The following is a 24066-nucleotide window of genomic DNA, read 5'->3' as shown; positions in this document are numbered from 1 at the left end:
AAAGAAATAAGCCTTAGGATATATTACTGGTTTAAGTGTAAAATATGAAGTATTTAAAGTTCAGACTCTTGGTAGTGATACATTCTCAGAATCTTTTCCATAGCTCTCCATGTTGGCGTCCTCATTTTGTAGTCCATCACAGCAAAGGTTGAGCTCCTCCAATGACGTACCTCGGCCTTGAGCATTATTCTTGCAGCTGCTTAACGGAACCTCTGGTAGAGGTGTTTCTCTGATGATGATGATGATAACAATGTGAAGGATCCAGTCCAGCCGCTCATGTGTTTTCATATAATCTCCACATCCCACTGTTGTTGTAGACTACTTGGATCAAGGTTTTTAAGAATCACTTGTTTTTTGTCGTATTGAGTTCCCCCTGAAACAGAGACATTTTTTCTCATTATTTTTTAAATAACCATTACCATATAATGTTTCCATAATATTATATGGTAATGTTAACAATAATTAGATTTTTCATATATGTCATGTAAAATATCATGAGTAATATCCACAATACTATGCATCTTAGTGTAGAGGAGGATAGTTTGTACACTGACATGATTTAGTCCACAAGGTGTCAGTAATTGACAGTGATGCAAATAAAGCCCTCAGACATAATCACCCAGTTTTACAATTTAAGTGGAACTCCAATAAACAGGAATTTAATTGGAGATGACTATTATTACAGTGCTGTTGGTAATACTGGCATGGTGTGAACATGAGTCATTAACTAGTGTACAGAATTTGCATCCTAAGTCACAGTAGTAGTGTAAGACATTTACTGTCCTCATGTCTTGTAATATTAAATACAAATTGTGTTATTTAAAAGGTGCACGTCATGCCACATATGGATGACTAACCTTTGACGTCCAGGACCAGATCAGAGGTGGGGCTGTAGCGGATAAATCCCTCAGGGGTGACGCTCCAGAGGTGGTCTTGGTTGTCCGGCTCTGGGGAGAGACCTACGCGGCTTCCTGCCATCACCACGCTAATACTGGGACTCAGGCAGCACTCCTCCACCAGCTGGAGAAACAAAGAGAAGAGATCAGAGACACTTTTCTTTATTGTCTATTAAACTGTCTATTATTAAGACACCTCACATACGCTTTATACCGGTGCAATGAACCAGTGTTTCTTATGATAAGGGGAGGTTTCAAAAAGGCTTCAAAAAATTGACTGAGGTTATGTTGAATTGCCAAGGTCTATGGTACTAAAACCCACTTCCAGGCTTGAGTGTTGAACTTTACTTTGGACCATGATTTGGGAATTCATTTTGACATGATTAAAATGGTCTGGACTGCAGCACTGCTTGTACCCATTGATCACCTCTGCTTTATTCAAGACTCGCTCATGACTCATTCAAAGTACTATTCACAGGTCAGACTTTGTAGCAGCATAATGATGCTACCGGTACCTTGCAGTGGAGATGTCCATCCTGGTAGAACCAGATCTGTTCGAAGCCATCAGTCTCCTCTGTTTCTTGAACCCGCATTAGTTTGACATCATCCAAATCGCCGGTCACCGTCATCATGAGCCCCGTCTTTCTGTTCCTTAAACGGAAGTGCACTCGCTTCTACTCAGAAAACACACAAAAACAATCACATAGGCTCAGTGCTTCTGCTCAGTGAACAACAGGCTTCATAATTCCTTAAAGAGATATACAAATATGTCATAGTAAGCTATATTCAGCTCCATACAAACCAATCTAACAATAATGTTCTCCACCAAACAAATAAAAATATAAATAAAAATAAAAATAATTACAATGTCAGCTGCTACATGGTCTTAACTGTAACAATGGCTCAATTAGCTATAATAAGTAGTCTGATGAGGCTTGCAGCGTGTACTGTGCAGTGCTAATTAACGGCATTTGTATTTTTTGGGTGGTGTACATATTTTCTAATGCATAGGACTGAAATGTGAATGAGGGAATACCTGTATAAGAGGGCGGAGGGATCCAATTTTCTGCCAGCTGCTGAACTTGCGCCAGTCTGGCACCTCACCAGGTTTCAGCAGAATCTGAGGACCCCGATAGTTCATTCCCTCGTATAAAACCCACCTAGTGATGAAGAAAGACAAAAACACAGTCAAATTATACATCTTCAACAACTACTATGAAACCAGCACCACCTGCTCAGCTTTTCTCAGTTCAATCAAAAATAGCTTCTGTTTACAATAGTGTTTCTGATATATAGAATTTGGGATGTTGGTTTGTTTTTTTCATTAATGTATTATTTCTCAATTTTAACAGTCTGCATTGACAAGAAAAATAATGCCTTTTTTATACGTTTCTTTCTTTCATTTCACTTCTTCCTTCAGTCGATGTTGGTTCATGTAACATCTTGGTTAAAAAATGGTCAAATAAAAACATACAACTAAATATTAGTTTGAAATGTTCTGATGTTATAAACCCAGGTTGTCTCGCTTGTGCTGCTTGTGATCTTTGAGTTGTAGCTGTATTTCTGAGTCCTCGTCTCTTCCAGGCAGCGCTGTGCCAAAGGTAATCTTCTAAAATGTGCCGAGCTTCACAGCCGTTCAATTTGTCTGTGACACTAAACGTTGCTTTTAACTGGGCTCTCAATGGCCATGTTGTTTGGCTGAGTGCCCGTCTCTCTCTGCAGTAGGAATGTGCCACTACAGAGACAGTTCTGGCTCACTGTGAGCCCTTTATTTCCTCAGCGTGGGTTCACAGCCAAGGTCTGAATCTCGCACATCAGCAGCAGATTTCCATCATCACTCAATCTGTCAGTACTGCCACACATAAGATGTGCTGATGCTGCACTCTATGAAACAATCATGTCAGGCCAAAACCACTACCTATATCTCAAGGAGGCAATCTTCCCTACCTGGATATCAGACCTGGGTTACAGTAAATACTGGTGTTGCAAATGCAAAGGTAACCACTGCCAATTCAAACGAGCACCAAGACAATTATTTAAACAGAAAAACCTTGACGTTGCTTCTTTTATTACCTCCAAATCCTTCATCTTGAAATTGAAGTACCTTGATTTGTCTGTTGATATTTCACCTAACTCTGTGAGTTATTGTTGCAGTCGTGGCACACTCCATGGGTGTGGTTCGCCAGACGCAACGGGCTAAGCTTAAAAAAATATTTGACACGTCGACTTGGCAGTTAATAACTAACTAATTCCGAAGACATTAAAAAGAGATTAAAAAGCAACAGGGACGTAGAATAGGAGAATCAACCTGAGGGGGCCCTGAAAGGCTAAGTGAAAAATGAAGGATATTATTCTGTTTATCATGTTCCTTGCTGAGAAAATGGGTTTGAAAGCACAGTTCATTCTCCAGTAGAAACACACACACACAGGCTGCTATGCATTTACTTGTCAATCTCACACCAAGAGGAGAACTTGGGTGACGGCGGAGTAGCTGCTTTACATTCCTACAGAACGAGTTACCGCTCGCATAGTTGTCATATACTCACATGCCTCCCTCCACTAGCACTGATTGGACTCTGCTGCAGCCTCCAGCCAGCTGAAGGTTGACTGATCCATCTGTCAGAACCACCCTCTTACCCCACAGACCGCACCGCTCAAACAGAGTGATGGATGGCAGTGAGAACTCCTGCCGAGCGAGAGGTGGAGAGAGAGGGAGAAAGTGCATTAAGGAATACAGCGGGCGGAGAGCTGCAGGTTGAAATGAAAGGGTTTCTTGAGGTTTCCCTGGAGACGGGGCCACTCTCACACTTCTCTGTTAACTGTAACATGTATGTTGTTTTCTAAAAAAGACACTCATGTTGTAGATCAGCAGTTGTGACTTGTTTAACATTTTACATTTTATTATTTGCCTTGCACCGTCTAACAAAAGGGACGCTACCTGGTCGGTGAAGTTGTAGGTTGTTTTATTAATATGAACATGTAATATACGTATTGATAAGTTTGACTTATAAGGGAGTGGGTGTTACAATAATTACAATGTAGAAAATAAACTTACAAAGCCAACAGTCTGTAGCGACAGGATGGAGGAACTCGCATTGACACAGCCCATTGCTCTCAGGTCTGGGTAGCTCCCCACTTCTAACACGTACATCCTGCCAGTGAAGTTTTGGCCTTCAAATGCCAGCCAGCTGAAAATCATTTGCAAAAACACACACACAGATATTCAAACACACACATACATAATTCTCGAATGATGAGAATTTAAAGCTATTGGTATGATATAAGTGTTACATTTGTAATATGTACAGTCAAAATATGAAAAATAAGCTTGGTTATTCATGATTATAAGGATGAACAGACTACACATAAGCACAGGACTTAACAATATATTATAGCTGCTGCAATATAGGCCATTTGTATGTAAGTGGAGCAGTGACAGCCTGTAGCAGATCTTGAGTCCCAGAGATACTTTTGTAATATGAGCAATAGAGCAAGAGTGCTTCAGAAAACGAATAATATGCAACTACAATTGTATCAGGTCACCTTTGGGAAATCCAAAACGGCCTATTCCTGCTTGTGCAGGATGTTGAAAAGACTTTCAACTTCCTACCATTTCACTATCATCATAACTCAAAATAACCGCAGATTTATATTTTGTCCTTATTGTGTGCGGCATCACTCACCTTCCAGCCAGAACCTTGCATGAGGCCACAGAGACGCCGTCCTGCAGGGAGGCCACACTGTCCTCCAGAGGGATAACAGAGCCTTGAAAACCTGGATCAGAGAAAAGCTGCACCTGGAGCACACACAGCAAGACAAACAGTGTGAGTCATCCCCTCTGAGCCTCTCACACACTGCATCAGATAAGACCCGACGCTATCACAGCAAGATTAGTTCTGTTATTTCATCCTTTTCAATCGCTTACCTTAAACTTGGCTGCATTCTCAAAATTGTCCTGAAATGAAACAAAAGCTTAATGAGAGTCATTTACATGCATTGGATCACACACAAAAAGTGGCTAAATTGCATAGGAGGGAAAGACAGAAACACCAAATGACCATTACTTCTTTGCTTTATAATTTGAACTATATTTCATACTGTTTTATTGGTCTTTTCAGAAAGAATTTCATTTTAGTGCATTTAGTCACGGCTATATTTTTCATGATATCTGTCTGTTTGTTATCATCTTGTTTGAAATGGAAGTAGCTTCATGATGACTCACCATTGCAATTTAAGATGTTTTCACTTTTTAGGTCTTATGACAGATATTTTCCCTTCTGCACAGCACAATTTACTATTGCTTTGCACACGACTCATGCTTGCAAAAATAATCTACTTTATAAAGAGTTGTCTGTCATCTAAAAGACTCCTTCTCTCCGTCTTAGGTCATTTGATTTGGTCACAAGCACGAGTTTTGTGACTTGTCACATGCTACGAAAGCACTAAGCCACAGTGGGATGACAAGGGGAAGTGAGAATATAGCAAGCACTCCAATGTTGCAATATTGTACAATTATGAATTGTAGAGTGCTAAAATTACAATCACTGTGATGATCTGAACCTAATTGTGCTCAAGTGAACACGCCAGCTGCTGCATTGATAGAACACAGAATATCACAATTACAGGACAATCTGCCTAATGACTGGAACAAAACATCACGATTTCATAACTTTGTCTAAATCATAGCTCTTACCAACACGACAGGCATTGCTGAGGCAACTCTGGGCTGTGCTGATCCCCAGTCCTCTGGGCTTCCATACAGGCCTTTCTCCAGAAGGTAGCACTCGCCACAAAAACCCGGCTCTTCAAACACAACCCAGCTGAGAGAGAAAACAGAAGGACGGCGAGCATAATTACCCTTTTCTTTCGCACTGACATTTCAGAATTGTGTTTTCTCCTTTCTCTCATATCTTAATTAGTAGAGAAACACATTCCTCCAAACAATGTAAACCACAAGAATTCAAGGGTTTTTCCATTCATCATGTATGTCAACAAATCTTGGTCAAAGTCCAAGTTGATAATGGCCTCTCACATGATAGCATCTCAGCAGCTATGCACTGTATGTAATATCTCGGCAAATTGGGCCTGTCTGGGGTAGCAATGCGAGTGTGTGTGTTGTTGTTGTTGTGGAAACAGGCTGTGTCTGTCTGCATTTGTGGGCTTGTGTGTGCCACCACACTACAAACAAGTCCCTCTCAGCAATGTCAAAATAACACACCGAGCCAATCACAGGCTCGGAGGGACGGCAGCATGACATGGGCGAGGCTGTGCAATCTAATAACAGTCTAGCGGCGCAGCAAGAATAACCCTTCAACGTTGCAAGAGTCCAGCCTCCTAAAGGAGGACAAAATGTTACACTCCACACTGTTCACCATTTTGTTAGCCGCTCCCTTGGGTAGCAACGAACCGCATGTTCTGCATTTCATTATTTAGATTTGAGAAATGAATCATTCTGATTTGCTTCTGGTTTTGTTTACTTCTGCATTTTTTTTCATAGGATAAAGAAACAGAAATAGAAACAGATAGGAAGCACAGCCATTACTTGGATCTTCTACTTTTTAAACAGTATGTGCTGTAATAACACAGATGATGAGACAGAACATCATCCGAATATTTCTCAACGAAAAAAGGGTATGAAGCAGCATGCTCCAAAACCGATTTACACTGAAAGGAAGTAAGGTGTGGCAGGCTAAACATTAGAGAGAAAGGTAATCTGTCTGGACCTGTCATCATGGGCGCAGCCGCCTGACTGCTACGCAAAGAACGGCAATAAACTCAATGGGACTGAAGTAATTATTAAGTTGAAACGCAGGAATGCTGAAGTCTTGTAATATAAATACAGCATAGGACTTCCAATCATCAGTGACATATATGATGCAGTTTGCTTTAGCAGGATAAACAATAGTCCTGCAAACTCTCCAACCTTTTATTTCCCATAACAACTCGCACAGCAGTGAGAGTCACAGGGAGATGAATAATGCTTGTCACTTACACGCCACTGATGACATCAATCGACTGTGTCTTCACGCCATAGCCCGTGCCATCCATGTCAATAACAGGCACTGTGAGGTCAATGTTGACTCCCAGCTCACCGAAATGTTTGTCGCTAAACATTTTGAGGTGTGGAGACATGAAATCCTGTAGAATAAATGCATCTGTTGAGCATCACACCAAGACGATACATCACAAATGAGCATAGTCAAAATCAACATACTCTATGGTGGTGGTTCTTAACCCTTTGGAAGTAGAAATTAGTAACAAAACAAGTTAAACATTCAAAATATTATTATTAAGAACATGAACTGGATGTTTCCTTTTGCTAATGATAAATTACTGAACCGCCACACTGATAGTGAACTCTGGGGATTGATATACCTTGTCATATTTGCGTGACTTTAGTTTTGACTGACATATTTGCTTGATGAGCATTACTTATAATATTCATAACCTGTTAATTTCACACATGTTGTTTTGCAGTCTGAATAAATAGCCTTGCCAGCTTTGCCAGTGTGAAAGTGTGTTTCTTTGTTTTGCCCACATGAATCACATTCATTTAACTCAATTAATTACTTTAAGTTAATTTGGTTTATGAATTATTGGGACATCAAAAAGTCAGCAGTGCCTGCTGCTAATAATGTGATTATTATTTTATTATTTAACAGCTTCATAAAAACAAAGCTTAATTGCCTAGCATTTTATTTACTTTTGTTCACACTGCTTTTTTATTTATGAATCCATTGTCCTTTGTGCATTTAATTATTATTATTATTATTTTAATAGAGGTCTCCCTGCTTGCTTACCCTGTCAACAGTGTGAGTTTAGGAAGAAAGTCTTGGTCAGAATACTTTTACATGGATTTTCCATTCTGTCGAGAAGAATCTTTTTTGGAGGGAACACAGAATCCTTTCCATTTTTTAACTACTTCTGACCTACACAAACCCAAGGTGGTCGAACCATTATTAAAACATTAGAGCACAGCTATTTTTCATCACATACTGATGTATTGTCCGTTAACTTTGGTCACACAAAGGTGTATAGTGAGCTTGCCCAGTATGGTACTCACAGCCGGTATTGGTCGCAGTGACCCGAGCCGGTCTGAGCCTCCCCAGTCGCTGCAGTCCAGGTACTCTCCTTCCTCCAGGATGTACTGCTGGCCCTCAAACCCAGGCTCGCTGTAGCCCACCCAGCTGGAAGGAAAGAAGTGCAACCACTTTGCTGGTTAGAGCTGTATTTGTAAATCGTAACTGCATGACATAACTTCATAATCACCTTCTGGCAGCAAAGCTAGTCCTGAATACACTTTGCCAAATGTCAAGATTACCACTTAACTCGATCCTGTGTAAGCACAGAGAATGAACAGTAAAAAGACTCACAGTCCTCCAATGATCCTTAAAGAACCCACAGACTTCAGTATTGTCGAGTCTAGGTTTGCTCCATCAATAGCGATGTCTCCTTCACTTTCACAAAAGCTGAAAACGTCACTGTCGATTTCCAAACAGGAGCCCTCAAGGCCAGGCTTTTCATACACCACCGCCTGAAATAGACAAAGAACAAGGCTTACATTAATCTTGACTCGTCAGCTAATTGAATAGATAAACTGCTGCTAAATTCAGCTCTGTCCTTGTTAATAATTAATATTTTTGTGTGTTTTTTCTCTCTGTATTTTTGTTCTTTGCACTAAATTGAGTTATTTTATTCATAGTAAGACTCTTTATCAAGGAGAGCTGTTTGCATAATAAACCTCATTGTTTCCTGATAAAAATACACTTGGTCAGTTTGAGTAATGTTTTTTTTTCTTTCTTGTTGAATATCTTGCTGTGGTTCTGCATGACCATGAATGAAATGAAAATAACATCCTTGGGTACTTTGTCTGTTGAACATTTGTTAGCACAATATTAGGTAAATGTTACACTTCTGCTTCTGCAAATGTTGAATGATAGGACATAAGGTCAAGTCTAAAAAAAGGCTGCTTATCTTTTATTCTGAGATTTGAAAATGTCTGCTACCAATATATACTCTGTTTACACTGTAAATTCAAGGACATCACATCTTTTTTTGTCTAAAAATAGGATGAAAACAACACTCGCAGAAAAATGAAGAATTCAATGCACACTTCCAACAGGGCTTTTATAAAACATGTTCCCCATTAATTTAATAAAAATACAGTTCATCATTTGGTTACTTTACAATTTGAATATTTAAAATGACATTATATTAACATTAATGTAACAGTCTGGCTCTCTGTCCAGAGACTTTTTGGGAAGATTAACTGGCATTTTCATCTTTTTGTGACCTTTATTAGTTTTTCTGTCTTGTTTTTATGTGATCAGTTATCTAGAGGTTTTGTTTACTGGGTTTTCAGTTTGATCAGTTTTTCCTTGTTTCGTGTTATTCATTTATCTTTTGTCTGCTTCCTGTTTAATTTTGTAAGTTTTCTCCTCATGTGTCATTTTTGTTTTACTTCTTGCCTTTGTCTTTTTCCTGCCTGTTTTTAACACACCTGCGCTCACTAGTTAATTAACTCCTAGTGCATTTAGTCAGTTTGTTCTTCCTGTTTCAGTTGTCAATTCCTGGTTGTTCTTTGGATTTACCTTAGTTGCCTGCCTGTTTTTGGAAGTTTATCGGTAAGTTTGCTTTTCATCATTTAATCACTGAGACCACCTGCTGCTTCCCATTGGGACAATAAAGCACATAGAACATGCAAGTGAAGTAAATTGCAGAAAAGTATGTCAGTCCTACCTTGACTTCATGGGGATTCTCCACTTTGAAACCACCCTAAAACAGAAACATCAGCAATTAAATGTACACTGTGAAAAAAACAATTATGCAAAAGGTTCTATTTTCTTTCAAATTTGGTCATTTATGTTAAACAGTGACAGGGAGCAAAATAAATTAATAGAATACAATAAAATTGTATCATATTAATTGTACATGTCTTGGCTAGCAAAATGAGTTATTGTTTAATGGAACCAAGAATAAGAATCTACAGTCAGTAGTAGCAGCTCCATGAGGCTAACTTTATCTGTTCATTTCAGCATGCTATCATGCTCACAATACCTGCTAAATATCCCAAATGTTTATGGTGTCACCATCATCATTTTTGCAGGTTAGCAAGCCAACTTTTGTTAAGGAACACTAAACACAAAGTACAGCTGAGACTGATGGGAATGTCATTAATTTTGCGGGTATTTGATCATAAACCAGAGTATTGGACAAAGTCAAATTTTAACCCGATAAAGGCACAAGATGAAACGTCAGGGGACCTTCAAAGTCATTATAATTCATCCTGAGGGGGGACATGAATGTGTGTATCAAATATGGCAATCAAAAGTTGTCAAGACATTTTATGCAAGCCACGAGTATGAACTTCCTGGTATTGCTAAAGAAGAAGTCAGGCTATTAAGATTCATCCTCTGGAAATTATGAATGTCTATACCAAATTGTCTCTCTATCAGTCTGGTAAATGTTGAGATATTTCCCAGTAAAATTAATATTTTGACCTGCTGGTGGCATGGAATGTCAGAGGATCATCAGAAGTCATTAGGATTCAGAATCATGAATTTTGGTACAAACTTTCATGGCAATCCATCCAGCATTTGAGATATTGAGATATTTCAGTCGGAACCAAAGTGGTGGGCCGACCAGCAATGCCACTAGTGTTGCTAGAAATGGCAAATTCAAATATCCCATCCATCAACTTTCATTTGCAATGTACATGAGATGTTGCACAGAAAAACAAACCATTTTAAGTGGTTTAAGAGATCCAACAAAGGGTGATGGGAAGCCCCAGGTCTCAGGGAAAGGGTACTCTCCTGTCTCCAGAACAGCTATCATGCCTTGGAACCCGGGGTCACTGAACACCAGCCACCTGAAGTAAAGAGGGACACCCACATTGCATGTTAATTGAGTATTAAGTAAAAAAGGTCCATCCACATTATGCCTTTTGGTTCTTATAAAAGCAAGTCATGACCTTGCATGGCTTGTTGCTTTTATAAAAGGCGTAATTATCATGAAGAGAACAAACTCACTGTTACTTTGTTTTTCCACATCAGCAGCTACAGGTATGACTTGCAATTTTTTATTAGTATTATGGTTGTATTATTCGGTCAGGGCAGAGTTTTAATTAGGTATTTCATATTTATGTCAGACATTAGTTATCCAACTAAAGCATAGAACAAAAGCTATTTCTTTATGAAAAAATATCTTGGGAGTAGCACGCTTCAGTTCAAAGCACTTTCTTTTACAATTCTCTTTTAGTGTGGGCAGCCTTTGATGGAACTATGCCCCTACCTCTGGCATTTTGATCCATTATGTAGCACAACACAATGCTCTTAGCAATCACCACATGTGCACCTCTGACTGAAAAGCTCAGTCTGTGCTGAGGAAACGATACCAAGAACTGATGCCAACTTTAATGGTGCTGAAAGATCCATAATAAGGAGCCAGAGACTCAGTTTGGTCAGTCAACTCAATTGAGCTAGGCGCATGTTACAGTAAGTTTGTCAAACACAAAACTACTTCTCCTGAACAGTGGCTCCACTTGTCGCAGAGCTTGAGCTACTGAAGCATAATTAGCTGGCATTTGACAATAATTAGTTTTGATGAGATGTTGAGAAACGCTCAAACAATTTCCAAAATATCAGGTTTCTACCAACATCTAACTTTCACCAACTTCCTCATGGGCCGGGCACAAAATGTCCTCGAAGCCGACACCTCTCACGTGGAAAAACATTCTCCCCTTTGCCAAATTCTCTCCACACCTTTGCCTGTTCTCTCCAATTAGTCTCCACCTCTTAGCTTTACAAGTGCCCCCACACCCACTCTGTCTATTCCCTAACATGCAACAGCAGGACAGACATTCCTTAAGAGGGAAATGAGTGAGTCCAAACAAAGACAAAGTTAAACCCTGAGGAACATAGTCCTGATCATTATCTTTTAGATGTTTTTCAAAACCAGACACTGGGAACATCCCATTAAAAAGACACTTTACATTTCTGCTGGGTCTCACTGCCAGTCATTAGTGTGTGTGTGTGTGTATATATATATATATATATATATATATATATATATATATATATATATATATATATAAACAACAGCACTGGGGTTTTCTCATTAGCTGCACTTTATGCTTTGCTGTTACAAAGCAATGACACTAGTTCTTTCTTCATTAGTGCCTAAATTGATTGCATTTCAAATAAAATCGAATCTCCAGATAACCACTCTACCACTCTGATCAATCACATGAGTAGAAGGGTCTTGCTAAATATTAGACTATGTCTGCTTGTTACTGTCTCACAATGATTGTTTTGCTTAAACATCCACACTTACACCCCAGAGTGCACTTGGATGGAAGCAGTGCTCAGCGGGATGCTAAACGAGCCCGTCTCTACGGTTTCGTCATGATAAGGTGTTACTCTGCCGTGGCCCTCCGGTTCAGTAAACAGATCAATATGGGGCAGGCTGTAATCCTACAGAGCGGGGGAAACAAACACAGCAATTAACAGCAGTGGCACATAGTCCTTAAATCATTCTGGGCTGAATATTAAAGCAATATCACATATTAGCCTTGTTTCAGATGGTCATATAAGGTGGCAGTGTTGTAGATATTAAAACGCTCAAGGCCCAAGTATATATCCAATGCACTCACCCAGACGGCGTGTCGAATTGAGCCAATTAGCATTGGTGGGTTGTTCTGTGGTTCTGCCTCTGGTCCTGGCTCTGACCATATATTTGTCAATTCAATGCCTCCCTCCTCCAAGGCGATGCAGCGCCCCTGGAAGTCGGGTTTCTCGTAGAGCACCCAGCTGTAGTGAAAACAAAAATCCGAAAATCAAAAGTTGGAAAAAAAAAAGAAAGAGACTAGGATAAATGTATGTGGTAAAAGTGAAAAGCAAAACATTAACATTTTGAAATTAGGCATATTTGATTTCTTGCCATAAGTTAGTTGAGTAGATCAACACCACTCTCCTATCTGTTCCTTAAATATGAAGCTACAGCTACAGTCACCAACGCTAGTTTAGCTTAGCATAAAGACTGGAAACATGGGGGAAACGGCTAGCCTTGCTCTGTTCAAAGGTAAAAAACACCTGCCAACCAGCATCTCTAAAGTTCACTAATTACTATGTTACCTCCCTGTTGTGTGATGCGTGCAAAAACTGAAGTGTAAAAATTTCAATTCTTGGCCAGGCACAGTCATTTCCTGAGGTCTCTGATGGTTGCCTGGCAACGACAGCACAAAATTCCCCTAAACTGAACTTTGTCGATTTTACAGTTTGATTTTTTTTTATACGGATTCAACTAACACAATATGTTTTGTTCATTAGTAACCTTTAGAGGTGCTGGTTGTTACTTTTTGACAGAGCTGGTCATTATCTAATGACGGTCATTATCTAATGTTTTTTACTCTGCTGTGGAGCTAATTTGGTGTCCCACTTTAGTTTGTTATAGTGCACACGAGCAAGAACGCAACATGCACACACACGAGCATTCGATCCAAATTCCTGCCAATGGTTGCACATTATTCCACTGATCTGAAGGTTGCTGTAACACGTCAAGAAACAACACAATGTTCCAGCAAAGACAGGGAACAAGAAGAAGCATGTTTCAAAATTAAAAACGTATTGTTTTACAAGGAACCAAATGCATTCAACACATTGCCAGGCCTAAAGGAAATAAATACTTTGTTTTGGCAAGTAACACTGAAAGTAAAAAGAAACTTTGTTAACTAGTGAATGCCGAGCGCCCATTTAAGTAACAAGTGTGAGAGTGGATATATAATTGTATGTTATAACTTCCTTTGTTGGTGTTTCATTAAAATGAATGATACATTCGGGGGACTTAATAGGCCACACTGGCATCCCACAACCACTCAACACTTATTAGTTCTACACTTCATTTCACATTTTCTCTTCCTCATCTAAAAGTTCTGGCTGAATGTAGCTGCTTACCATCCTCTAACAACGTTCACAGATATGAGAGGTGAGAGCTGCAGAGAAGTAGCATCTGCTACATCCCTGTAAATCTCATGCGCCTGGCCACTGAACTGAGGTTTTTCAAACAACACCATCTGTGGAGACATGAAGGATACCGTCAAAAAAACCAACACATTAAGAAAAAAAACGAATGGCATTGCATGCTTGCTCCATCACATGATTCACACAGCGCTGACAAAGACCTTATAGCATAACACTTCCTTTCTATCCTCTTTAATGCCACAGTAAAAGTGTATCTTTGCACAAACAGGCACAACATTACTTAAACCACCAGTGCCTACTGTTTATGTAGTGCTACACTTTAACATAACAGTTACATTTTAGTTCATACAGCCGGCTGCTCTGGAGATAGAAGTCAATAACACATTATTTTAAAAGCCCTCATTAAATCTACTCTTATGAGATTTTTCCATGCAGTGCAGTTTCTGTTTCGTTTAGTCATTACGGAGGACCCTAGCAGAGCTAAAGCTAGAGGTAGACTGAAATAAAGGAGTGTGTGAGCAAGACACTGAAAATGGGAAAAGAGAAATCTCTCTTTCTTACTAATGAAGTTCTTCAATATTTGCACTGCGTTGGCAGCACTAAACTCTATGATTGTAATCACATCCAGCTGAGCATTTGCACTAAACTGTTTTTTTTAATACTTTGTTTACCCCCAAGAACACCATATGAGAAGCAGATGTTTTCACAGAACAGAGAGCTGTCTGTTCAGATTCCTCTCTCCATCTTGTTTCTATTGTACAAGGGCAGAGCGGTGCCTACTGTACCTTTCCAGGGCGCTTGTGGAATCCCTTGACAGTTCTTATCTGGAATGCAAAAACACATAATTTACATAGCTGCAAAGACCACAGACCATTGCAAACGTCTATAAAAATGCTAAAAAAGCTAATCTGCATTTGTTTGCACTGCAACTCTGAGCCTGTTGAATGTGCCGACCTTTTAGTTTACTTCCAGGGACACAGTGGGTCCATGGAGACTGCACTGTTCTGAATTTGTACTCATGTACCACACTGGGGAGTATACCAAGCAGGAAAAGGTTTTGCTTAATACAGCATGCAAAATAAACAAATTGTGTGTTTGGAAGCAAAAGACGACTGAAAAAAACACCAGTAACTAGAAAGCCTGTCACTAACTTCCAGTTATTTAAACTAATAATTGGCATATGCATTTGAACATACAAAAATGTGAAATGTTCCCAAAGGCAAACACACTTTAACATATATATTTAAAAAATAATGATGATATGATCATAGATTGAGTTTAATTGGAGCTATTCTTTCTAGGGAAGTTTTCCCTATAATTAGTACCAAATTACAAAATTCTCTTCAGAACCCTTCCAAGAAGTTATTTTTGGAAATGTATAATAACGCTTTACCACAATGATCACTAGTTTCAGGCCGACATCCTTTTTAGGGACTAGCAAGACAAAAGATCCACTGTTTTGTGGATTGAGAAGTTTCTGTACTAATGATGATACCAGAATGCAAATAGAGATAAAAACCAAACAACAAAAAAAGGGGAATTTTCCATTAAAAACCGTAGAGCAGCTCTAAGGGAAAAGAAGGATGTAGAGAGTTTCTAACTCAACCCCCAGTGCAGTGAGCAGTCTAAAGATATGCAGCTTTAATTTTAAATTTTGTAAAACTAAACCATTAGGAACCTTTTAATAGTATGAATGCCGCACACTTACATTATTTCTAAGTATTGCCTGTGGCAGAGCCGGAGGCTGTTTTAGCTCAGGGAGTGTAGGATGTGTGACTGGAGTGATCTCAGGAAAACATGGAGGCACAGCTTCAGGAAGCACACGACCTGGTTTCACAGCCAGGTCTGCTTCACCTCCAGAGGCTGGAGCTGACATTTTTCCAATAACCTGAAGCACAAATCGAAAACCATCAGGTATGCATGAAGGTTGAAGGTTATTCTTGTCTTTCTCTGCTTTTATTTATATATATATATATATATAAATATAAATGAAAGTACAGCAAATTGTTATTTAGAGACTTGAACAGAGCTTCTAGGAGTATTTCCTTTCTTTAGACAAGTACCAACACAACACTCTGACTGTTGATGCTATCATTACTCTGCTTACTTCAACTTGTGTCTGCAAGATGTATGTTGCCTGTGAAACCTCTGTGCTATGAGAACAACTTTAACATTCATTCATCATTTTCAGTTGGAAAAAAATATCAGAAAAACTGACCTCAGTTCTGACTTGCTCCTGTCCTTGTATGCTGTGCTCTAGTTTCGCTGGCTCTCGAGGGAGGTACTTCTCCAAATAGTCCGGCAGCTTGATGTCGTTAAAGGAGGGAAATGGAGGCACTGAGTCACTGACCGCAGCCTCGGCAGCCTGGGCTTCCTCTCTGCTGCCCAGGGCCGTTGTTTCTTTGAGTGGAGCTGTGGCAGTTGGGCTTGGCGGGGGTGGCTGGGATACACATGGAGGGCTTAGCTTTGGGGCTTCGCTAGGTGACACATCCCCAGAGTGGGTTCCTTCGGCCTGCTTTTGATCTCCATTCCTCTTCCCTCTGAAGATGGAGGAGGTGAGGCTGCTGAGGACACAGCTCCCCTCCAAGCGAGACTTTACTTTAATCTGGTCGTCTTTCTCTTCCTTGACGTCCTCCTCGTCTTTGACAGGGGTGCTGTCCCTGAGGCGAGAGTGAGTGTCCAGTATACTGAGCAGCATGCTCCTGTCTGCCAAACTAGCCCTGGCAGGCTTCGGGCTGGATTTTGTCTCCTTGTTCTTTTGCTTGGAGGCTAAGAGGCCCGCGGTTGTGTCTACATTGAACTGATTCTTCTTACTCAAGCCAAACTTAAACTCATCGGGGTCAAAGGTCTTCTCAAAGCGGGCCTCTCTGATGGCGGGCATGGCAAACGGTGGCTGAGGTGGCCGGAGTTGGTTGTGTTTACGTGGCGGGAGGGAGAACGGTGCACAAAGCTTCTTGATTTTCTCAATGAAATCATTGTCATCCAGCTCAGGAGTGTCCAGAATATTGCTCTCACTTCCAGAAGAGCTCAGTTTGGGCTCCGAGACTTTGAGCTTCCTCCTGGGAAAGTCCACATCCAGCCAACTGGAAGGAGCATCTTGCCCGGTGGCAGAATCGTCTTTGCTTCGTCCCTGTGGGAAATGGAGCTTCTTCATGGTTGAACGCTGGGCTGTGCCTTGGATCGGCTTATTAGCATGTAAGGAAGTGGTTGCTTCTGGAGTTTGACTTGGTTTGTTCTTGACCGGTTCCTTTTTGACTGTGTGGAGTTGTGAATGTGGGGATATATCACCATTAGCAACAGGTGAAGGTTCATTCATTAGTGAATGGAATGTATTCTCAGCTGTCTTCTCCACAACATTTACTGTTGAGCTACAAACGGCGCCATCAGAGGGGCTCTGCGTTATTTTCTTTGCGCTCTTGAGTGAAGTGACATCACTTGAATTCTCCGTATTTTTTGATTCCTCACACTGTTGGGGTTTAGGAGCTAGTTTCATTATACCTCCTGAGACTTCTGATTGCCCTGATTTGCCAGTTGAACTTTTCCCCCCATCATCCTGCTTTGCTACATCGCTGCTCAAAGATTTAGAGACAGACAAAGGCAAAGACTTTTTATCAGAAGATTCATTCTCTGATATATTATCAGTCTGTGCAGCTATCAGGGCTGGAGTACCGGCAGCGGCTTTGACAGTCGCTTCGGCAGCTGCTTTGGTTGCTTTGGTAATTGACTCTGAGCTGGAGAATTGAGCATCATTAGCTCCATGTGCACATGAGTCATCTGGTGAATTCTCCGTTTTTTCCACGGATACAGAATGAGCCTGTGGTTCTGTTGCTACCACCACTGGCTCTGGCTCCGTTCCAGTGCTTTCTGTAGACTTTGTTTTCAACTCTGAAGGCTCAGTTGTTGCCTCTTCTCCTTTTGACGGGCCTTTCGCAGTCTTGGTCACACTAACAGCCTCATTAGTTGGGGTAACGGCACAAGCAGCAGCTTTCTCTGGATGTGTAGTCTTTTTTTGTGCGACACCTTGTTTTTTAACAGGCGGGGCTGATGATGCACCGCTCCCTTCTGAGGACGGAGGGGCTGGTTCTGGTTGGGTTGTTTCTGGTTTTGTTAGAACTTTAGCCGGCTGCGTCTCATCCTTTCTTTCAGCATTTTTTCTTTCATCATCCCTCACAGTACTCCCCTCTGTCTCTGAGACACCTCGTTTGCTTTCTGAAACCTTGGCCTTTTTATCTGAACGCAGGAGCTGCTGTGCTTTGTCTTTGTTTTTCTTCTCAGTCTGAATTGTTTTTTCGCCCTCCACCTTTTCCAATTTGCCCCCATCTTTAATCTCAGCCTGCTTTATTAGTTCCATGTCCTTGTTTGGGCGTTTCGGTATTTGCCCTGTTACTTTTTTATTTGGCTCGGTAGATTCAGACTGCACTGGCAATTCTTTAACTATTTTTAAGTGTTCAACAGGTGTCTCTTGCTCCATTGAACCAGTCTTCTCAATAGGTCGTTCAATCGCCGGTGAGGGGGAGGAGGCTGAAGTTTTCTCGCTGTCCTTGGAGGCCTTTTCTCTCCTCTGTGTGAATAAGAGGCTGTGTTCCCCTGCCTGTTTCTCCTTTTGGGGTAAAATAATGGGATCCTTGTCAATAGGCATCTTGGTTCCACTGCTGCAAGCAGCAGTATCGGGTTCATCTTTGTTGACAGATGGTTCAGCCATTCCCTCCTGTCTGTTCACAGATTTGTCAATATCCTCCTTTATCACTGACGACTCCAACTGTTCATTCTGTTTTCCTATAGTAGCGAGCTCTGGCTTACTTGTGGAGCGATCCGGTTTATCTTCACTATTTGGGCTGATGGAACTGGTTGGGTCCCTACCTTTTTTTTTTTTTTTAGAGCGGGAGCCTGTTCTGCTAGGGCCTTTGGACTGTGGGCTACTGCTATTGGTCAGTTCTGTAGAACCACCCGTATCTTTAGCTGGGGTATTTGTTTCAACACTGTTAGGTTTCATACCCTGATCGGCTGTTTTCATGGCCACTGTGTCGTTTGTTTTGGAGTCTGTTGACTGTCCTTTAGTCGTTGTAGTCTTTACCCCCACAGCGGTGGTATCTTGTCCATCTGGTTTTAATGTTATCTCTGACTTTGCTTGCTGTATTTGCTTTTCAGTATCCAGTTTACCCTGATTGTCTAGTTCTGGTGACTTTGACGCAGCAACTGCAACAGACGCAGAGGCTTTTCGAGACATTCTTGCCATGTCTGGCTTATGAGGCAGCGCTGGCTTTTCCTGTGTTTCAGATGCTTCTGTGAAGTTCTTCGCACGCTCCTTGATGGTCATCGGCTTCTCATCCACAGGTGATGCAGAGCTTGACCTGGCTGTGCCGCCACGTTCGGCTGATCTTGGCCTTTTTTCTGACAATGCTGAATCTGCTTTCGGCTGTTCCGTGGTTTTCCTGACTGGAGAAACATCAGCACTCCTTGGACTTTGGAAGGTCCGCTGGTTGGCAACGGCCGCCGGGCGCTCAAAGAGGCTGATTCTATCTGCAATGCGGCCAACGACTGGCTTAGGCTCCTCATCAATGTTCTTCAGCTTGTGTTGTCTGTGTATGATAAGAGGTTTAAGATTTGGATTCAAGCATACATTTTATATCTGGCAACATTTAAAGTTGATTTTGACTAAAGTATCAAACTAACACAACTACCTTATTGTGCAGCCAGTTGTCTGCCACAGACTAATGTTGTGATTAGTTAATTTAAACCTTAATTGTCCATTTGGTCTGTACTTTACAGAAACAATGTTGATGTATAGGGTTGCACTTTGTGTCATGACTCATGCCATTGTTCCACTATCAACACATTTCTTTGACAGCAATGGTATGTTAGACAAACAGGTAGATTAAAATGTCTGTTATTTTGGAGGCACATTTACTCCTAACAAATGGGGCATATTTAAGTGAAAGTTATTGAAAAACGTTTTGATTTTCATTACAGTTTATGGAAATTAGAAAACTAATTGTTTCATTCATTCACAAATCACAAACCGCTCTGTCTCTATTCAACCAATTACATTTAGGTGAAGACTTACCTGGCATCGATCTCTGTTTTGGGCTTATCCTTTGCTTCATCTTTATTATTCTCTACCGCTGCTTTTAATTCCTGGGTGTCTGCCGCTGGACTTTGCTTTGGATTCAAAGGCACATTCTTTGTAAAAAGCTTCACCTCACTTCGAGAAACCTTCAAACTCCTGCGTTTGGACTCGGGTGTCTCCGTCTTCCGTTCTACTCTGTAAAGACTGTCGTCGTCCTCCATGTTTGCTCTCCCATCAACCACACATGCCGGAGTGGCTGCGTTGACTGAGTTTGAATCCTGGACGTTGTCCAACAGCTTGGCTGAATCAGGGCAGGAAGTCTTATCCTCCGCTCCTTCAGGTGAAGCCTGAGAGGTGGGGTTGTGCTCGGAGGAGGAGCCAACAGGTCGCTCTCCCATGTGAGTCTTTGGACTTTTGCCCTGAGGATCGGTCACTGAGTTATCTGGTGCAGGGATTCCCTCTGGGACAGGTTGGGTGATGGGAGGCATTTTTTCCTGGGGGCTGTTCCCTTCATCTCCCTGAGAGTTCTTCCTGATTTTCCTTCTGGCTGCGTTTTTACGTCCCATGCTGTCAGCCTCTGTTTGTTCTTCAGGTTCAGACTCTGACTTTGACTCTTTGGGTGATTTCAGTGACACCCCCACCAGGGCACTGTAATAACTCTGTGCCCCAACAGAAGGCCTCACATTTGTCCTTTTGTTCTCTGCACTTGTTGAACCTGAGCTCAAATCAGAACTTGGCGATGACTTTACTTTGGTGAAGACCTGTAGGTCCTTTTTTGTGACTTCGACAACTTCCTTTCTAGTACAGGTGTCCTGGTCGAATTGAATCACACTGGTCTCCTCCAGGTACACGTGGAGCCTCCTGCCTGCCTGTGCTTGTCTCTTGGCTTGAGGCGGAGCCTGGGCCTGGTCAGATTCCGATACCACTCCCTGCTTAGAAGAGGAAGAGAGATGTGTCAGATGACTGGCATTCGTCTCAGGGTTCCCACTCGCTGAAGTACCGTCGCTGCTCTCCTCCCTCTCCTTTCCCTGCCTGACTCTCTTCTTCCTGCAGTCCACAAACTCCTCCTTCTTTGGATCTCCTCCTGCTGTTTCAGTGCTGCTCGCAACAGAGCCGTTTCTGCGGGCAGACTGGGTGGCGTCCCCCTCTTCACGGGGGGAAATGTCTCTGGAGAGACGGAGTGGATTGGGATTGGAGCTCTGGTCCTTCTCCTCCTCCCACTCATGTGTCCTTGCCCGGAGTCTCACAGATTCCTCACTCTCTTGTTCTCCCTCTGACTTAGGAGCCTGATCGCTAGTCGGGGAGGCATTTTCAGTGGGACTCTTCGGACCCTTTCCCTTCCATGGAGAGAACCAGCTACCAATACGACCCAAGACCCCAGTGCTCTGCTGCTCCTCGGGGCTCTCAGACTAAATCAAAGCAGAGAATAACTCGCATTAATGTCTCCATGTGCAGTGGCAGTTAATAATGCATGCATATTTCCAGGGAACATACGCAAACTTTAGTTGAGCTGACAGCAGTTACACGTGGAAGTGCAAATATAATAACTTGCCAATGAACAAAGGAAATGGAGTGCAGGCTTAAATAAGTAGAGGTTTGTTCATAGACATCTTTTTAGTACGGCCATGCATCTCTCAGCATAGCAACTACATGCAGGAGTTCTTATAACCTGTAAGCTTACCGTAGAAAATACCATATCATTCAGATTCTTTATGTAGGTTGTGAACATGATTTTGGTTTAGAACACAAACTCCTAAAGAGCATAAAACAAAAACAAAATCATTCAACCAGGATAAACAGTAGTAGTGTGTAAAAGCAGAAAATGCTCACAAATATATTCCGCCTTAGCAAAGTGGTAGATCCATCCTTAACTCCCTGAGGAAAACCTTTTGGCAGCAGTTTCACGTTCAACTCACCCTTAATTAGACACAGAAGAAAGTTCCCCGGCCCTCTCAAAAATCTAAAGTCAGTTTGCACAGATTAGATCTGCACTAGATGCTTGTCTAACTGAGGAACATGCTGTGTTTAGTCCTCCTTGCATCCACAACTGGGCAGACTGTTACATCGCAGATACAGTACGGGCACTGTGGAAGTTCTGCCCCTCCAGTGGCGCACAAGCAGAACGGTGATAAAAACGTTGCCTTCACGTGCTCCTCGTAAACCGCTGAAACGAGTGGACCTGATAGCAGTTCCATTTGAATAAAATTTGTTAATCTGGCTAGACTGGTTTTATTGTATAACTGGCTGCAATCACCGTCCCAACGACTCCCAGCCACATTGAAATCACTGCGATACTTTTAGCAGTGGTGGAATGTCACTTTTACTTTACAAATACAGGTGCTTAATAGCCTAAAGCACTTAAAGACAAATTCCAGGTACTTGTTCTTTACTTGAGTTTTTCCATTTATGTTGCTTTATACTTTTACTCTATCCTAAATCTCAGAGGCCCTTTTTACTCCACAACAAAAAGCTTTATTTATTTATGTATTTTTTGTATGTGTGTGTGTGTATGTATGTATGTATATATGTATGTATGTATGTATGTATATGTATATATATGTATATATATAAAACTGGGTAGATTAAGAAACCACAGCTTTAAGGGCCCAGAAATGTAAAAGTATGGCTATTAAAATAATTCTGAAGCTTCCTGTATAACTGTTTTTTTTTGTTCTACCTATTATGTGTTCTGTTCTACTGTCATTTCATCTTGTAGCAAAGACCAAGTTGGCTAATAAAGTACAGACATATGGAAATTGAGATGTATTAAACTAGTTGCTGTAGCTTTTGCCAATGTTGGGCGTGAGTTAAAAATTCCTACATTTGTTCTAGTAATTGAAGGCATCGAGAGGCAGTGTTCAAAGAAACTTTTCCAGGGGAAATGACGCACTGACCGTGTGGCTTTCAGGGCCTGTTTTGGCTCCTCAAACCTGCGTGCTCTTTGCTTCATTTGGCGGGCATCTCAACTCAGTGTTTCCATGCAAGCTTGGTCAAGGAATTTAACCCTTCAACTACTTTATATGCAGGTGTTTTGTTATTATCTCGACATTTAAATTTTTAATGAAATATAGAAATTGTTACTGGACAAAAAGGTTTAAATAAGGCCTACCTAAGTCCACTTTTTAATGTGTCGCAAATCCCTGATTGCCTTTAGGTGTGGGAGTGGCTCTGGTAATTATTGGTTTGAAAAAAAAGTCAACGGTCATGTTATTATATGTCATTAATGTTCTCACAACACCTATGTTACGAGGTAGCCTACATCCAGAAAAGTGTTGTAATATAAAATTGCTGTTACAGAGATATCATTTCGCTTAATGATCAAAATCTAAAGGTTTGTTTGAAAGCCCACGCAAGCCTGGTGCAGGTCGAACAGGTTCCCAGCTCCCTAATACCAAAACAAACAATGCACCTAAAATATTCCATCGACCCAAAAGCCCACAAGCCACCAAGTCACCAAGTCCACCTTCTTTACAAACCTGTGCAGAGACAGAGAGTGAGCTCTTACCATGACTAGCGTTTCTCCTGCCTTCTCGGTCGTCTCGGGAATAATAAACCGGTCCGCAGCAGCCCTCTGTGAGGTAACCTGTCCCCGTCTGCACCTTATTAATATTTAGTACCGTGCGGGTTTGAAAAGGAGAAAATACTCTTGTGTCACTCTTGGAGTATCCTACGCCAGAGATGGCATTGTGACTGTGGCTTAAGACGTGTTTTTTTGTTTTCTCCCACAAGGCCCGGGACAGGTAACACACCCCGAGGCTCCGAGCAAGGTGACACAGCAGGCAGCTATGGCGGTTGTGTTGTGCAACTTAACAAAAACATAACTGTATTTGTGTTTCACAGGGTTGTAAGAGATATATATATATATATATATATATATATATATATATATATATATATGGACACAGGGTAGTCTAGGGCACTACTGTGTTTCACTTAATAAAAAATTCTACATATTTACTGGTTGTTTAGTATTTTATTAAACTGTAAAAAAAATAATTATTAGTCTTGTGGATTCTCTCTCACATGTATTATACTTATTTATTGTTATTGCAGGCCTCTCAGAATCACCTGCATGACCTTTTATCTGGGCCAAAGATCCCACTTTTAAAACCAATGGCTATACCTA

General features: G+C 41.2%; 1 protein-coding gene across 1 annotated transcript; it reads right to left on the bottom strand.

Moving 5' to 3' along the window:
• Positions 1-278: 278 nt before the first annotated feature.
• On the bottom strand, positions 279-23696 carry LOC129106896 (beta/gamma crystallin domain-containing protein 1-like). Its single transcript, XM_054618169.1, has 22 exons — positions 23446-23696; positions 19938-21349; positions 16092-19452; positions 15582-15761; positions 14659-14697; positions 13847-13965; positions 12547-12703; positions 12228-12367; positions 10638-10764; positions 9636-9671; positions 8270-8430; positions 7960-8083; positions 6889-7034; positions 5590-5716; positions 4822-4851; positions 4580-4692; positions 3952-4084; positions 3443-3582; positions 1933-2056; positions 1412-1570; positions 858-1020; positions 279-373 (listed from the first exon to the last, which is right to left on the bottom strand). Exons 1-22 carry the CDS (start codon positions 23446-23448, stop codon positions 285-287), a joined length of 7083 nt encoding a protein of 2360 aa, XP_054474144.1. The 5' UTR covers positions 23449-23696; the 3' UTR covers positions 279-284.
• Between the last annotated feature and the right edge of the window lie 370 nt (positions 23697-24066).

The sequence above is a fragment of the Anoplopoma fimbria genome, chromosome 18 (genome assembly GCF_027596085.1).
Source record: "Anoplopoma fimbria isolate UVic2021 breed Golden Eagle Sablefish chromosome 18, Afim_UVic_2022, whole genome shotgun sequence".
In the NCBI taxonomy this organism is placed as follows: domain Eukaryota; kingdom Metazoa; phylum Chordata; class Actinopteri; order Perciformes; family Anoplopomatidae; genus Anoplopoma; species Anoplopoma fimbria.
Note: the sequence above shows the minus strand (reverse complement) of the source record. Positions and strands in the feature narration are given on the sequence as shown.

Excerpts from the sequence above, each read along its gene's own strand:
- LOC129106896 (XM_054618169.1), bottom strand. Across the intron at positions 15,762-16,091 it reads AGGAGCAAGTCAGAACTGAG|GTTATTGGAAAAATGTCAGC; the intron begins GTCAGTTTTTCT and ends TTTGTGCTTCAG. Across the intron at positions 1,571-1,932 it reads CCCTCCGCCCTCTTATACAG|AAGCGAGTGCACTTCCGTTT; the intron begins GTATTCCCTCAT and ends TTTTCTGAGTAG.